At 42.2% G+C, this 17,297-nt stretch overlaps 1 protein-coding gene across 1 annotated transcript in view; it reads left to right on the forward strand.

Moving 5' to 3' along the window:
- Positions 1 to 17,297, forward strand: part of RERG (RAS like estrogen regulated growth inhibitor) — a 113,924-nt gene that overhangs the window by 91,686 nt on the left and 4,941 nt on the right. Inside the window, exon 3 of the mRNA XM_052790554.1 lies at positions 193 to 249. Within this exon, the coding sequence (XP_052646514.1) occupies positions 193 to 249 (57 nt within the window). The remainder of the gene's footprint in view (positions 1 to 192; positions 250 to 17,297) is intronic.

Raw genomic sequence — 17,297 nt, forward strand, 5'->3', positions numbered from 1 at the left:
CTAAAAGTGTAAAGTGGGCCACAAACAGTGAAGAGGTCTTGACTCCCCCAATAAACAAAGCTGAATTCTGCTCACAGTTCAGGGGAGCTTCTACATGCCCATTCACACAGAAAAGTTTGCTGGGAAAGCTTTAAAAAAAACAGATGAGTTGATGGCTTGTGCATCTCACCTGGAATATTTTTGTTCCTCTAGCTCTTGTTGTACGCTTCCTGACCAAACGGTTCATCTGGGAGTATGACCCGACACTAGGTAGGTTGCATTTTATTCTATACACGGGGTATGCTGTATATAATACCAGGGCTGAAGTAATGGAAAGTCATAGAGTTAATATTCCAAGCCTCAGTCAACCTTTAAATTTGCTGTAAAAAGCTTCTCTATAGTCATTTAAAGCTGGAACAAATTATTACCTAAGATGGCAGAATAAAGCAGCAGTAACACAGTCAAATGAAAGCAGAATTAATATATGAGGCACATTTCCACCCACACAGAAGTCAGTGGGAATTTTGCCATTGAAAACAATTGCGTTAGTATTTCACTCTGAAAATTATTTAGTGTGCGATCACTTTTCTGCTTTTGGATAACCCAAACATCAGCTGCTAGAGAATAAGGTGGCTGGGATACAGATCTCAAAAATTCAAGGGGAAAAAAAAAAAAGTAGGTACTTACAGTCAGTCTACCTACCCTTAGGTAAGTTGTTTTTTGTCCTCATTTTCAAACATACATTGTGTCTCACTTTTTGGGTGACCAGATAGGGACACCAGTCATCAAAAGAACATCCATGTCTCCTCCACCACTCCCACTTAGCTCTGTTGGGTCTTGCACTTTTGAGAAGCTGGCACAGACACCTCAAAAAAACCTCTCAAACAATTGCTCTGAATTAGAGGCCTTGCTTGAAAATTCAGTCCAAGGTCCAATTTCTTAGTATTGCCTAAGTTAGCATATATTTGAATGCTCTGCACTAGGGAAAATCCAGGCCAAGAAGTCTGAGATGAGGCATTCATATCTTAGAAGGCACCTTCAATACCTCAGGACTAAGTGACTTGCACATGAAGTAAGGGGCTGGAAAATTTTCTTTTCTCCTACAATCTGTTGCCATCTCCTTCCTAACCTTTCTTTGGAGGCTCAAATACAGATTGTGCAGTTAAATACCTATTTCTTTGTTAGGGTTCTTTATCTATGAGGTCACACTAAAGAAATAGAGAATGCCATACATTTGCACAGCAGAAACAAATATGAAAGTTTAATACACTTGATTGCAAAACCCAGGCAGCCCTTTCAACAAAGAAAAGTATCCAGTATTGAACTAACTATTTTCATCTGGTAAGATGAAGAAATGACAGATATTGGAAATCTCATCTTGGGAAAATAATTCTCAGAACAACCTGAGCTCAAATACATTCTTTTTTTCTGCTAATATCAATATATTCATCAGTGAATTATAAGTCACCTGCCTTGTACTGCACAGTGGGATGTTCAGGATAATGCTTTATTAGTATTATTAGTATTAGTACTTCACATCTCTATCACTAATGTATAATTTTAAGAACTTGACAATAGAAGAAGTATATAAAGTGTTTTGTATCAGTATAGTCCAAGTCCATTAATGTCTTAACAGGGACAGTACATGCAAAAGTATCCTTGTTGCCTTGTTTAAGCACACAAAGTAAGTTATTAGCAAGCTGCAAGGTTTATTATTTTTTGCCCCATTATGAAGGCCCTATGTCCTTTTTGGTGTACAAGACTTGACATTTGTTTCTGTTTTACAAATGAATACAACTGCAAATTATCCATGCCCCTCAGGAATATAATCGTCTTCTGTTTGGAACACGAAAAGCTTTCACACAGACAACAGTCCTATCTCAATAAAATAAAAATTAACTCTCTTCTGACTTACTGAATTCTATGTTCTCATTTGGTTTAGAGGATAACAGCTTAAATCATGTATTACAGTTATTGCAAAGCTAAGTGCTTTAAGTTGCTCAGAGGAAAAGGTTTGAGAAATGCAAAAACTAATAAACTATTATCAATCAGTTATTTCATAATCACAGTAATCTCTGGTGGAAGCTGCCCAGCAGAGATTGGTTTTTAGAGTACTGTTTTTTCAAACTATGGATCACAACAGGATTCAAAGAAGGCTCTGAAGTGTTAGAGAAAAAATCTGAAATTCTAACTATTATTCAGGCCTTTGGAGATCAGTCAGAAAAGCACTGTAACTTCAAAAGCTTTGAGAAACAGTGCTTTAAAGAACCCATTTCTGTCTTTAGCATGATCATCCTACGGTGATTTAGTGGCCAGTTACCTGTAAAACATCACTGAGCTGAATTTACTGAGAAGTTTTAGCTGAATAGATTCACTTCTTAGCAGTCATGGACTGGCAGTTCAGTGGGAAGAGGGATATCTATATATTCCACCAATATAAAAAGTTTAAGTTGTGTCAACGAGACCCATTTGCCCTCCAGGGAGAATAAGTAGCTTTGTCAAGTAATTTTGAAAGGGCAGGAGTAACACAGATGCAAACTCCCTAGCTACTAAGCAATAGGAGGTTTTGCCAAAAATCACTGGGGCTGTGACAAAAATGTCATATTTATAGTTTGTTTGTTATGTCAAGTTTTCAACCACCCATTAGCCCCCCTGATGCAAGGATTCTCCAGATAATTCCTATTTTTAGGAAAGCTTTCACCAAGCTGTACAAGGCCTGATGGAAATTCAACATTATCCTAAACTAAGCATCAGTGTAAAAAACCTTGTCCTCTTAATTCAAGGGTGGCACATTTTAACTGGGAAGGAAAAAACACACCTTATAAATACTCTTTACTACTCTAACCTGCCAGAAGAAAATGAAGGACCATATTTTTAGCAGCATCTGGATATACTGCTGTATCTCCAGGAGCCAAATTACAAACCACAAAATAACATTTTCTGGCGGGAGGAGCATCACTGAATCTTGCAAGCTTTGGCACATGGAGCTGCTGCTGAAGTCAGGGCTTTGCAGCTCTGCCACTTTTGTGCATGATGTTGGATCTGTGCAGGCATCGGTCCGACAGCTGCATCTTCGCAAAAGTACTTTACACTACGCTTTTTATTTTACTATTCTCAGCCAAGGGGTAACAACTGCAGCAAAGGTCATTTTCTGGGGAGTGTTAACCATCAGCCTTGACTTCTCCATCAATTCTGTTTAACTGGCGAGTCACTGTCACCATCTTGGCATGGTTGGTTTTGTTTGTTTGATTTTTTAAAAAAGTGCCTAATCACAGAATCATAGAATCATAGAATCATTTCGGTTGGAAAAGACCTTCGAGATCATCGAGTCCAACCATTAACCATGCCCCCTAAACCGTGCCCTGGAGTACCCCGTCCACTCGCTTTTTGAATACCTCCAGGGATGGTGACTCAACCACTTCCCTGGGCAGCCCATTCCAATGTTTGACAACCCTCTCAGTAAAAGAATTTTTCCTAATATCTAACCTAAATCTCCCTTGCCTCAACTTGAGGCCATTTCCTCTTGTCCTATCTCCAGCCACCTGACAGAAGAGACCAGCACCCACCTCACTACAACCCCCTTTCAGGTAGTTGTAGAGAGCAATAAGGTCTCCCCTCAGCCTCCTCTTCTTCAGACCAAACAGCCCCAGTTCCCTCAGCCGCTCCTCATAAGACTTGTGCTCAAGGCCCCTCACCAACTTGGTTGCCCTTCTCTGGACACGCTCAAGCAGCTCAATGTCTTTCCTGTAGTGAGGGGCCCAAAACTGAACACAGGACTCAAGGTGCGGCCTCACCAGTGCCGAGTACAGGGGAACAACCACCTCCCTGCTCCTGCTGGCCACACTGTTCCTGATACAGGCCAGGATGCGATTGGCCTTCTTGGCCACCTGGGCACACTGCTGGCTCATATTCAGCCGGCTGTCAACCAGCACCCCCAGGTCTTTCTCTGCCGGGCAGCTTTCCAGCCACTCTTCCCCAAGCCTGTAGCGCTGCATGGGGTTGCCGTGACCGAAGTGCAGGACCCGGCACTTGGCCTTGTTAAACTTCATACGATTGGCCTCAGCCCATCGATCCAGCCTGTCCAGATCTCTTTGTAGAGCCTCCCTACCCTCAAGCAGATCGACCCTGCCTCCCAACTTGGTGTCGTCTGCAAACTTGCTGAGGGTGCACTCAATCCCCTCATCCAAATCATCAATAAAGATATTAAACAGAACAGGGCCCAACACCGAGCCCTGGGGAACACCACTCGTGACCCGCCGCCAACTGGATTTCACCCCATTCACCACGACCCTCTGGGCTTGGCCATCCAGCCAGTTTTTCACCCAGTGAATAGTGCACTTATCCAGGCCACGAGACACCAGCTTCTCAAGGAGTATGCCATGAGAGACAGTGTCAAAGGCCTTGCTGAAGTCTAGGAAAATAACACCGACAGCCTTTCCCTCATCCACTAGGCGGGTCACCTGGTCATAGAAGGAGATCAGGTTGGTCAAGCAGGACCTGCCTTTCGTAAACCCATGCTGACTGGGCCTGATCCCCCTCTTATCCTGGACTTGCCATGTGAGTGCTTTCAAAACAAACCATTCCATAATCTTTCCCGGTACCGAGGTCAGGCTGACAGGCCTGTAGTTCCCCGGATCCTCCCTCCGACCCTTCTTATAAATGGGAGTCACATTGGCAAGCCTCCAGTCCTCTGGGACCTCCCCTGTTGACCAGGAACGCTGATAGATGATAGAGAGTGGCTTGGCAAGGACCTCTGCCAGTTCCCTCAGTACTCTTGGATGGATCCCATCAGGTCCCATAGATCTGTGAGTGTCCAGATGGCGTAGCAGGTCCCTAACTATTTCCTCCTGGATTAAGGGGGGTATGTTATGCTCTTCATCCTTACCTTCCAGCTCATGGGGTGGAGTACCCTGAGGATGACTGGACTCACTATTAAAGACTGAGGCAAAGAAGGCACTAAGTACCTTGGCCTTTTCCTCATCACTGGTTGCTACGTTCCCTTCTGTATCCATTAAAGGAAAGATATTCTCCTTGGGATTCTTTTTACTGTTAACATATTTGTAAAAACATTTTTTGTTGTCCCTTACAATAGTGGCCAGATTTAGTTCTAGCTGAGCTTTCGCCTTTCTAATTTTCTCTCTGTATGATCTAACAAGATCCCTGTACTCCTCCCAAGTTGCCCACCCTTTCCTCCAGAGATGATAAACTCTCCTTTTTTTCTTAAGTCCTAGCAAAAGCTCCCCATTCAGCCAGGCCGGTCGTTTTCCTCGGCGGTTCGACTTGCGGCACATGGGAATAGCCTGGTCCTGAGCCATTAAGATTTCCTTCTTAAAGAATGTCCGTCCCTCCTGGACCCCTTTGCCCTTCAGGACCGTCTCCCAAGGGACTCTCTCAACCAGTGCCTTGAAGAGGCCAAAGTTAGCCCTCCGGAAGTCCATAGTGGTGGTTTTGCTGACCACCTTCTTTGCCTCACCAAGAACTGAAAATTCTATCATTTCATGGTCACTAAGCCCAAGACGTCCTCCGACCATCACACCTCCCACCAGTCCTTCCCTGTTCATAAACAACAGATCTAGCAAGGCTCCTCCCCTGGTTGGCTCACCCACCAGCTGTGTCAAGAAGTTATCTTCCACACACTCCAGGAACCTCCTAGGTTGTTTACTCATTGCTGCGTTGTATTTCCAGCAGATGTCTGGAAAGTTAAAGTCCCCCACAAGGACAAGGGCACACGATGCTGAGACTACTGCCAGCCGCTTGTAGAACGATTCATCCGTCTCTTCAACCTGGTCGGGCGGTCTATAACAGACTCCCAGCACAATATCTGTCTTATTGGCTTTCCCCCTCATCCTCACCCATAAGCACTCCACCTTGTCATCAGAATCGTGTAGCTCTGAACAGTCAAAACATTCCCTAACATAAAGAGCCACCCCACCACCTCTTCTACCTTGCCTATCCCTTCTGAAGAGCTTGTAGCCATCCATTGCAGCACTCCAGTCATGGGAGTCATCCCACCATGTTTCCGTGATGGCGACTAAATCATAGCTGTCCTGCTGCACAATGGCTTCCAGCTCCTGCTGTTTATTGCCCGTGCTGCGTGTGTTGGCATAGATGCATTTGAGCTGGGTCATCGAATCCATCCCTAACATCAGCACGCTGCCCCCAGGCTCATCTCTGGTGCACCTAGTTTTATCCCTTACCCCCTTCGAACCTAGTTTAAAGCCCTTTCTATGAACCCTGCCATCTCATGAGCAAGGATTCTCTTACCCGTTTGAGATAGCTGGACACCATCTGTCGCTAGCAAGCCTAGTGCTGTGTAAGCCTCACCATGATCAAAAAACCCAAAATTCCACCTATGGCACCAGCCTCTGAGCCACGTATTAACCAGGTGTGTTTTCCTGTTCCTTTCAGTGTACTTCCCTGCCACTGAAGGGATTGAGGAAAACACTACCTGTGCTCCCGATCTTTCTACTAATCGTCCCAGTGCCCTGAAATCCCTTTTGATTGCCTTTGGATTCAAATCTCTCAGGCGAAGTGCTTATCTGGCACTATCAAGGTGAATGAGTTTCCACTTTCAATCTTTATAATAAATCACACAACTATCTCACGTGTGCAACAGAATTAGAAGGTCCAATGAAAGAGGTCTATGTAGAAATGGGCTGGAAATGCACATTTAAAATAAAATATATACAATTGTTTTATAAAATATTAAATATATAAATTCAGCATTAAATGTAGTCTTCTTTAGCTCATTAAATAGGTACTGAGAAAGGGGATTGGATTACCACGTGGATTTCACCAAAATTCATTAATGTTTATATGTTTTTAAATAGGACACAACTTGCAAATTAATAAGCAAATTCAGTGTGATGTTAGAAGGCCTAAAAACACTTGGCCTGGTTAGGGCACCACTTAAGCCACAGCCTAAAAGCACTTCACAAACATAAGCAACACATGCGCAGTGGCTTTAACACAGAACTGGAAATTTGTGCTATATTTCATTTTGGCTCTATTAAGAGATTCATAGAAGAAGCATGAAAACAAGCATTCCTGTGTACCATTTGAGCAGTGCTTGCCAGGAGCGGGGTGGCAGCAGGCTGACAATTTGCCTGCCACCGAGGCAGCTTGCCTCAGGGAGAGTTTGCAGCCTGCAAGTAGCCACCCTCGCAGCAGCACCGCTCCAGGTGGTCCTCTCAGGGCTCGACCTCCTCACCGCTGCCACAAAACCAGAAGCGTATAGATGTGTAACACCTGCCAGCCAGCATCGTCTCAGGGATGGACATACTCGGCGGGGATGAGTTTCAAGGTGGAGGTGTAAAGACCTTTATTTGGCCACCTACCCTCTGTGGGTAAACTCGTAGCCTGAATGCAGGGCTCCCATGGACCTCAGTGACCTGGGGCTTCACACCATGATTTTCAAGGGTGCTGTGAATAGCTGCTCTCCTCAGTGCCAGTAAATAGGAATAACAGTCTGGATCTCAGCAATTTTCCCCATGAGATAGTGGCGGTGCCCAGAATTTAGGGTGCCTTCAGCTGATCTCAAAGGTGGAGAGATATTGTGGTTTGCCATCAAATAAGTGATATATAATTGATATTAATTAGAGATGCTGAATCAGAGTAAGTCATCAAGGGAACTGGTAAATTTCTTTTTTCCTGGGGGGGGGGGGGGGGGGGGGAGGACAGCAAAAAAGGAGGAAGAAGCCCAAAGAGTCATCACAGCAGTAGCCAGGCAGCACTGATGGCCTGCAGAATACTTCATGGGAAGATTACCTGCCTCTATAAACCATGACATGCAGGGAGACTCTCCTGGATCAAATGATGAAAGAAGAAAATTCATTATAGCTATGGCTAAGTGGGTGCTTTTAAAAATAAGTTTTGCAGTATTTCTCTGAGAACACATTAGTTGTTCTACCATAATTGGGACAATCTGCTTAACTAGAAACAGAGCTGCAATATCCAAGATTTAAAAAAAGAGGAGATTATGAACTGGGTTGTGTCATTTGTTCTGAATTAGCATTTTTATGTATAGTTGGGAGAACCAGGTGCTTTCTGATGCACAGGGACTTACAACATCCACTTTTGCCACATGGGGAAAAAACCAAACAAATAAAACCCCAAGAAAGTGCAGGAGACAGGTTTCTCAGTTCTTTTCTTGATTCTGTCACTGATTTGTTGCCCGCAGTCTCTCTCCCTCTGCTTCTCACCTATAAAATCCTTCATCTCATAGAAGGGTTGTAAATCATTTAAGTAACTGGTGCTCAAAGAGTTAAGACTCACATATCAAAGGTGCACAGAAACACCAAGCATTTCTCCAGAGACTGAATTTTAAACAAAAATCTACTTATAAAATAACAGCAACCAAGGAGATAGTATTGTTGTTGACCTTTCTAAAAGTCACTTGGCTTTCTCACACTATCCCTAGATGTCTTTCTCTAGCTGTTCACATATTTCATACAACTTTGCTAATCCTCTGAAAGGAAAACTGTCTCTGAGCAGGTAATCAGCAGGACAGTGCATGACAGACTGGCCTGTCTATGTAGTCAAAGAGACAGAGAAAGCATAGGAGTTTATTTAATTTGAATGGGATAGAGAAAAGACTATCCATTACTTTGAAGGAGCAGAGGCAACCATAAAGTAACATGAGTCTTAAGAAAAATTCTAATTTTGCTAGGGGTACCAGATTAATAGTGACGTTTTTAAAGAGTATTGCTTCCAACTATGTCACAATTTCTTTAGGTCACTCGGATTTTTGTTCGCTTTTTTTCTACTGGGAGGGAAACAACCCAGAGTTGGTGTTTCTGTAAAGTTGTATCTAATGCAACATACCGACAGCCCATAAGACACCATCAAACATGGGTAAAATGTGTAGGTGTCAGTAAAGCAGCAAAGGTAGGAGATAAGGTGGTAGAAATCGTTGTCCCACTAGCTTAGTTATGAAAGGCCCATGATAGCACCATTCTTCTCCAGCATAACATGAAACAGCCAAAGGATGGCAGAAAGGTACACTAGGTAAACAAGTACTTGAGGGAGGGAGACAGACACCTCTGTTAATGCCCTGAATTATCTCGCAGCAGAGAACTTAATCTCCTATAGACCAGCTCAAGACTTATAAATTTCACCGCTGTGGCAAGAACAGCAGAAATCACTTTGCAAATATATTGTCTACATGGGCAAGAAGGCTTTTCCCATTGGAAAGCTTGTTGCAAGGAAGATTATTTTTACATTAGAAGGGTAGTTTTGCCTATATAACCACATCTGTAGCTGGGGGTTCTGTTAGCAAAGCAGTATCATTCAGGGACTACAAGGGAAGTTTGCAGATACCACGCGTAATGTAATTAACATTACAACACTAGCAAATGTTGCTAGCCTGAATTTCTCTTCTGCACCTGATAAATACAGATCTGTACAAACAACATGAACAACAGAGCAGAATGGGAATATATCCGAACTAGCTTCCATCAAAATGGTTGATAACCAGAAACAGCTTAGCAGTGGGAACCAAGACCTCACTAAGAATAATTTACTCTAGCAAGAGAAGATGCAAGAACTATCTTTCTGGGGTAATTTTGTGCCAATGGAGCCATGAAAAAGAGCTGAGGTCCTCAGGTCTAACTACAGTTCTCAAGGACTGTCTTTGCTCTCTGGTTTATTCAGCTAACACGTTGCCTGGACAGCTGGAATAGCATCTGAATACAAGCCCTTCGTCCCCAGGTTTGCTTTCCCTGCTGCACATGTCTTTGTATAGTGTAGATTTCTAGTTTTCTTGACTTGTGGCTCACTCAGCAAGTTTGTTGTAACACTCCTGAAGGTTTACTGCCTGCCTCTACCCTGAAAATACTAACTCCCAGCAACACAGCTGAGAGAGAAATTGCCCAGCCAGCAAACAGAAGTTTTAACAAAGGGGCCCATACTAAAGTAAGTGTTAATAAATCATTAACTGATGGTCCCTTCAGCCCTAGGGTGTAAAGGTTGACAGACCAGCAGCCCCAGGAGGAAGGCAGCCTGGGGAAGCCTCCCCTCCCAGCCCTCTCTTCCTCCTGCTGCACAACAGGATACTGCAGTCTACACAGTGCTATAGACCAGATCATCGACATGCTCATGATTAAAAATAACCATTTTCCATAGCGAGCAAAAGAGGAGCGAGTTCTGCCATCATCTTGCAGAACTTTGCCTTCTGCATATTTCATCTGAACACCCATGTTGACAACCACAGCTTATCCAAGCACAAGCTAGGAATAACATATGTGGTCCAGTATGGGCTTTCAGCCAAAGCGAGATGGAATGGTAACCAACTGTTTGGGGCTAGGAGGAATGGCTGCCAACCTGTGTTTCAGGCAGTACCATGACAAATGTGTAGACGCTTAATAAATTGCTGGAAAACAGCCTTATTTTCAAGCCAGACTCTAGCTATTAGTATCCTCAATTTTTATTAACAAAATTACTCATTCCTTCTGCCTCACTGCTTAAAGCATTCAGTGCTCAATAGCCCAGATTATGCCTTCCTAGGCATCTTCCTGGGCTTCTATTTTTCCCACTTCAAAACAGTAGAAACATTACTTAACTTGATACACGTTTAATACATTTTAACGTTTTTACTATACTCCTTAGCAGTAGGAATTTATACTGAATGTATTACAGCAATGAGCCGTGAAAGTATTCCTGATTTCTCTGAGGTGTTTGTAAGGAAATGGACTGGTATGGCCTAGAGCACCTTAAACCCCCAACACTGGCTTCTAAAATGCTCAGCAAAGACTTGAAATGATGAAATTGTAATTGAGAGCAGCAGAGGAAGATGCTTAAAATAACATGGGAAGCGGTTATCTGAAAATGTGGGTTTTCTTTCATATGAGTCTCACGATGAAGATACTCCTGATGCCAGTAATAAAAATATTGCCTTTTTACAGTAGCTCGACAGACAGCAAAAATCAGGAATGGCAGTGGCTGTTCTTGCTGTAGCTCCAGCTGCAAAATATTTTGCCCCTACTTTTCTTGCTCATCATATTCTGAAATGTTCTCCAGATGAGCAGAAGTTTCCAGTGCTTGCTTTTGCACCTTCAGGAGAGCAGGCTTTTGTTTTGCTTGTTTTAGGTGTGAGAAAAGTCTCGCTGGTTAGTTTTCATTTATATTGGCAGAAATAAGGTGAAACTCACAGCTTTGCTAACAAAGAGTTCTTGCCACAATCAAACAAAAAAGCCTAGCAAAATATGGTTTATTTAGACTTAAACTTGTCATGGGTGTAATTCCTACCAGGAACTAATGCCTCTGCTTAGTGTTGGTGGGAAAGTTAAATCAGAAAATTAAAAAGCAGTTAAAGCCTTGAAGCTTACTTCCTGCTAGTTAGCACTGCTCTGGCTTTGTTGGTTTTGTTTCAGCAGGCCTTAATTAATCTAGTTCCCAGGTATCTGTACACATTTTCTCTGCCTATCTCAGTAAAAGCTGGATGAGGACAGAACCTGTAGGAATGAAAATGTAACACCACTCCTTTTCTCATCAAAAGAAACTCAGTCTTCACATGCAGGAGAAAAATCATATGCAGGAGAAAAATCATATGCAGCAGAAGCCAACAAATAGACATACTTCCCATTATTTTTAGAGGTATCTTCAAGAAAACTGTATTCTAGGATTTCTGTTTGGAGGCCAAAATTTATTTATTGAAAATATCAATGCACCAAGAAAAAATGCTTTTCTGTAGACTAGTTTTATATCTCCCCAACGTGTTCTAACCAAAAAGCAAATTCTGGGGATGCAACAGATCCTTTTATACCAAGATGAGAACTTTATATTCTAGTGGGGCTATGCATGCACAAGCCATCTATTACCTTCCTACTTTATTAAAGTAGGAAAACGTGATAAAACCCAAACTGCTCACTAAGCAGCAGACCTAACAAAGCCTTATTACTTCTGAATTTGTTCCCCATTTCATACTGCAGTAGCCGTTTTCTTTGCATGTGTCCCCGTGCTCCATGGAGCATCCTTTGTCCCCCATGAGTTCCCCACAGCACCTGAAGATTCTTCTAAGATCACCTACTAATAGTCTTTGCCGGTCTGCATGGACCAGGGGCAGCCCCACACCCTGGCTTGCGCAGAGGCACATGCCTGCTGACTGCCCAGAGCGTACACTGGCTCTTCTGCCCTGTGCCTCCTTAGGGGCATTAATAGGGTCTCTACCCTTACCCAGCCTGGATTTATACGGGTCAGAAATATTTGAGAGCTTCGCCTTGGACTGAAAGCAGCAACTAAAAGCAGCTCAGCAAGGTAAGACACTCGCTGCCTGCAGTGCCACCCACGCGACTTTTTTGTGCTCAGCTTTAATCTGACTAGTTTGGGAATACCTGCTGTACTGCAGTCACAACTCTGATTACAGCAAATGTAGCCTTATAGAAGGCAGCCAAAAGAGCCAAAAATGAAGTGAGGAAAGAAACTCCTTTGCACATCACCATATCAATTCCAAAAGCAGCATTCACAATGGCAGGCTGCGTGTGAAGCAGGCTGGAGTCCCCAGAGTTGAATTAAATATCACTGCAAAGAATACCTTCTTCTTTCATACACATTTTGGTTCAAATGTGTAGCTTGACACGAATGTTCATGTACTACAGTAGTCATATATATAAAGCACATTGCAGGTACTGTACAACCTCCAGGAACTTGTCCTTCTATATTTCCTGACTCTTGGGGGTTACACATGCAGAAACACAACATTGAAGAATCCAAGTCCAATTATCAGAGCTGTCAGTCACAGTTTCCTTTCAGTAACTTTCTTTTTACTACTTTTTCTTCTTTTACATGTGATAATAAAGATTGCAATAACAATGCATGGCACGTCATTTGATGGTATTATTGATAAATAACCCAACTATGCTTATTTTTGCGTCTGTAGTAGCAGTTAATAAAGAGATGTGGGGACACACTACATTAGCATTAGAAATACATTCTAAATACACAAAGGCAGTATTGTGCTTACTGAAAAACCACTGATGGTTGCAAAATAAAACCCCTCCTCTAAGGTAAATAATGGATGGAGTAAGTAATAGCCAGATGCAAGCAAGAAAAATATATTCAGCTGAGTTTTGAGAAGAACTGGGGTGGGGGAAGGAAGAAGGCAGGAGAAACTTTCTGCATCAGGAAGGTACATTCAACTTACAGGGGCTTTCTGAAAAGTGAAAAGTTCCTGAAGCAGCAAGGAAATGCAGAAGGGGACAGATTTCACAAAGGCAGGCTCAAGGAAGGCTCTGGAGAACATATTAGACAACACCAGGGTTAGTAACGGAGGTAAATTTTTTTCCCCAATGGGCTGTCAAAGTCGCTGTTCTCAAATGTGATAGACAAGTGCCATCCTGATGGATGTCAAAGACTGCAGGAGTCTAAATGAGCACGGAATTGCTCAACAAACAAACAAACAACAGGAACCTTTATTATGTAGTCAGAAATAATTATGGGAAATGTTAGTCTTTTAAACATACTGCTGCATTGCCATCCCACATGACTTTAACCATAACTTAGAAGTTCACGCCTATTAGCTGAAGCTTTTTGGTCTGGAAACTCAGCTATAATTATTACACAAAAGCTCTTTCTCTAGGTCTCTTGCAGTTCTCAGATCCAACTGGCTGAAAGCCACCATGAGACCAAAGTTTCTTAGAGCATTTTTATATGTCCTTGTTTTATTAACCTTTCCTGACAAAAATGAACTAAAATTCTGAATGGAAACAGAGTTTGTGTCCCTCTGTACTTAAAAGCAAACAAAAGAGACTAGGCTGTTCCTTAAATTTCCATGTAAAATGGTTTATGTCATTGCTCCATCTCAGCTGATTTACCTACTCCTACTACAAGTGTTTTCCTAAAAGCAATAAACCCTTCCAATGCAAATATTTCCTTCCAGAGCTGTGACATACCCCTGATATATATTTCCTGTTCAAAATAAACAAGTACTGAAAACAGCTTTTTACATCACTACAGCTTTTTACATCACTGCAAATATAAACCAAGAACTAGCAATTACTTCTCAGATAATAGTTTTTCTCCAGAAAATATAATCTTCTGGAACAGATATATTCAGTAGATAGTACTGGACAAATAGGTTTGATAAATGACCAGCTAAGTCTTACAGGCCAAAACTCTATTAAATGTCACAATAAGCATAGCACAAGGATGTGAAATGGTCAAGCTGTGACCGAATATCATATCCATGGACAGTCTATGGATCATGGGCTTCAAAGTTTTCTCTATATAAGCTTTGTAGGTTTTTTCCTGCATTTTTTTTAAAATCACATGACTCAGAAGAATAGGGAGATTTGTAATACGCTTATCAACAGAGAGCCCCGGGGGAGTTTTTTTAAATTAATTTTTTCCCCCAAATCATTATTTCTGTAATTATTCAGCAGCTGTGGTAATTTTAGCCAGTTCCTATTAATGAATTATTGTGGCAATATATTATAGGCTTAAAAACCAAACCAACTGCTACCACTTTCCAACAAGTTTCTCAGGCCTCTTGACAGGTCTAAATGTTTCTGGAATAAACTTAAATTTTTCAAATGATAGGACTGTGAGAACCAAGAGTGTTTTGCACAGCAAGGGTTCTGTGGGATTGCAGCTTTATAACCAAGCAGGACCCTGAAATCTGACATCAGCTTTCAAAACCACACTCATCAGCACCTTTGATATTGGGAATATGACTAGAAGCATAACACACCCTCAAACCAACAAGAATGGGTCAGATTTACTTATATTGAAGCAGAGCAAACCACCAAATATGACTACTTCCACAGCACTAGCAGTGGCAGGCACACCGTGGCTCAGTCAGCAGCAGCTCCCTAACTCTGCTTTGAGGCTAGCAGTTTTGAGACTGAGTCTATGAAGAGCAAAACACAGCTCTGAGGTTTCTTTGCTATCTATGAGGTTTTAGCCATAGAGCTATAGATGTAATATATTAGTATCACCTGGTGCAAATGACAATCAGAAGCTCAGAAAGTTGCCTATCGTCATCTTGGGAGCCACTGGTACAGCATTACACTTTGCTCTTTCTACTTGACCGTGATGACACAAGCATAAGACTGGATTCATCTGACCAATTTTAGACTTCTAAGTGCTTTTGAGTGTGATTTATCCCAGGAGAGAGATCAGACAAACTATATCCAGCACCTATTTTACTTCATCAACTCTATTACGAGTCAAGGGTGCTTAGCTGAGACACAGACACCTGCATTGTCAATGGTTTCAGGTAGGGATCCAGCAGGTATCTCAAGTCATCTAATTTCTCTCTAGCTGCATGTCTCAAAAAAAAGTGCCACAGGGAAAATGATATTAATAAATCCCAAAGCAAGGCAATCCATTTGTGAAGTACCGTGGGATTGATGTGAACAGACTGGAAATCACACTTCAGGGCTCATAGCTTACAAGATAACCAGATACTTCAGATGTTTCTGTTCCCTTGAAGGAGAAGCCATGTCTATGATTACACCAAAAAATGCTTTAAATGTCCAGCTGTTTTACACTCCTCATTAAAATTCACCCAGCTACCACATATTCCAAAGCACAGGAACAGACATACATTTACTAAGATATATTTACACTGATCTGACCCAAATCAATGCTACTCGTTCAGGATCAAATTCCATCCCAATGTGAGCAGCCAAAGCGAGTTAAATTTTCAACACAAAGTGCTGCCAGACTCCTATTTTGAGAATTCAAGTATCATTTAAGAATCATGCTGCTTTTATGCAGCAAGCACAAGTCTACTCCTTGAGATTTATTCTCTCATTTCACGGGAAAGGCTGTATGGCCTACTGCACTCTGCCTCCTAAGAAGGACATTTCACAGATATGCTGCAAACATGGTTGGACGAGCACTTTCTCAAGTTGTGTGGACCAGTTCTCAACAGCTACTTGTCAAGCAGGGCCAGATGGTTGAAGGCATTTAAGCATTGCAAGGCCTAAACAAGTAAGGAGCTAATATCACATTACTCAGAGAGCCATCTCTTCTTCACAGCACTCTCCCCAAAAGAAACAAAGCATAAGTTCCTAAATTACTTTGGACATGGAGTGCTGCACAGGGAGTCCCAGCCTAGCACTGCACATTTTAGCCACTGAAATAACTTGTTGAAGGTTCCACACCAAACTAGAGCTCCTGCCTTTTACTGCATTCCCCTGGGGGAATTGCTACAGCCTGGAGGGTGTACAGAAGGGACAGATAAGACATACCACTGAGAGACTTAGCTATATCTTACTCTGCTCTGTAGGTATAGCCTCAGGATCACAAAGGTAGGACTCCAACTCCTCCTTTAAACAGAAGGGATATTTACAGCCTTTGAAAAACCTAGTCTTCTTTGCCTGAAACCCTACAGCAAGATTGCTTGCCATCTGCCTAATTAAATTGACCATTTGTCCCTATTAGAAGCAGCTGTGCTACTTAAAGCAATTAAGGTGGCACAGGAGGGAAGTGACATTTTTGGTTTGGGAAGAGACTGTTTGCAGCACTGACAGCATTGAAACATTCATGATTATGAAGTGACATTCTTAAGTACATAACGAAAAAAGGTATTCACCAAACATGAGCCCTTTCAGAAGTTCAAATTAAAGAAATGTGTTTCCTTAAAGATATCCTTCATTCCTGTTGAGGAGATTTGCACCAAATAAAAGAATTGTGTCTCTGACAATGCAAAGCATTCATAGTCACTGGCCACAGTTTTACAGCATATGCATTTGCCTTTTGATATAGGACATCTGTGAGCTCGCAACAGTAATAAATCTGAGTGTTAGCAGAGATAATTTTCCACGTTTTAGGTCAAATGCTATCAAATTTAACTAATCAGCTCATTAAGATAAAACAAAGCCCTTTTCTCATTAGCTTTCTGATTAGTTGCTGGGTTCCAGGACCTGGGACATAGTAAATAGGTTCCTTTTTTCCTGTAGCATAGTGTGAATGCTTAATGCCCACTGGTTATCCTTATAAATCATATACAGGGAAATCACTGCTTGAGCCCTTGCTAGAAGAGGGGAATGTGATGATTTCAGCATGTTTCAAAGAGACATTCCTAAAATAGCTAACTGTTCTGTAATTTTATCACAGTATAAGGCCTGAGCTTAGTGGTTAGGTTCCCTGATCTCCAGCTGTACTGGTTTTGATCTTGTGAGACTTCAAGCTATGCAGTGACAGGCTGTTGAGCTGGGTACTTTGAGAGTAGTGGTATTTGTGTTTCAGAGGTGGCAGCCTTCCCTATGAGCAAACATGAAAAATGGGCTGCAGCCTTGCAGAGCTTTGCCACAGAAAACTCTGTCCTCTTGTTGGGCACAGAGTGCAGCGTCCACAGGCACAGCCCTTTGCAGGTA

Source organism: Harpia harpyja, chromosome 6 (genome assembly GCF_026419915.1).
Source record: "Harpia harpyja isolate bHarHar1 chromosome 6, bHarHar1 primary haplotype, whole genome shotgun sequence".
Taxonomy (NCBI): Eukaryota; Metazoa; Chordata; class Aves; order Accipitriformes; family Accipitridae; genus Harpia; species Harpia harpyja.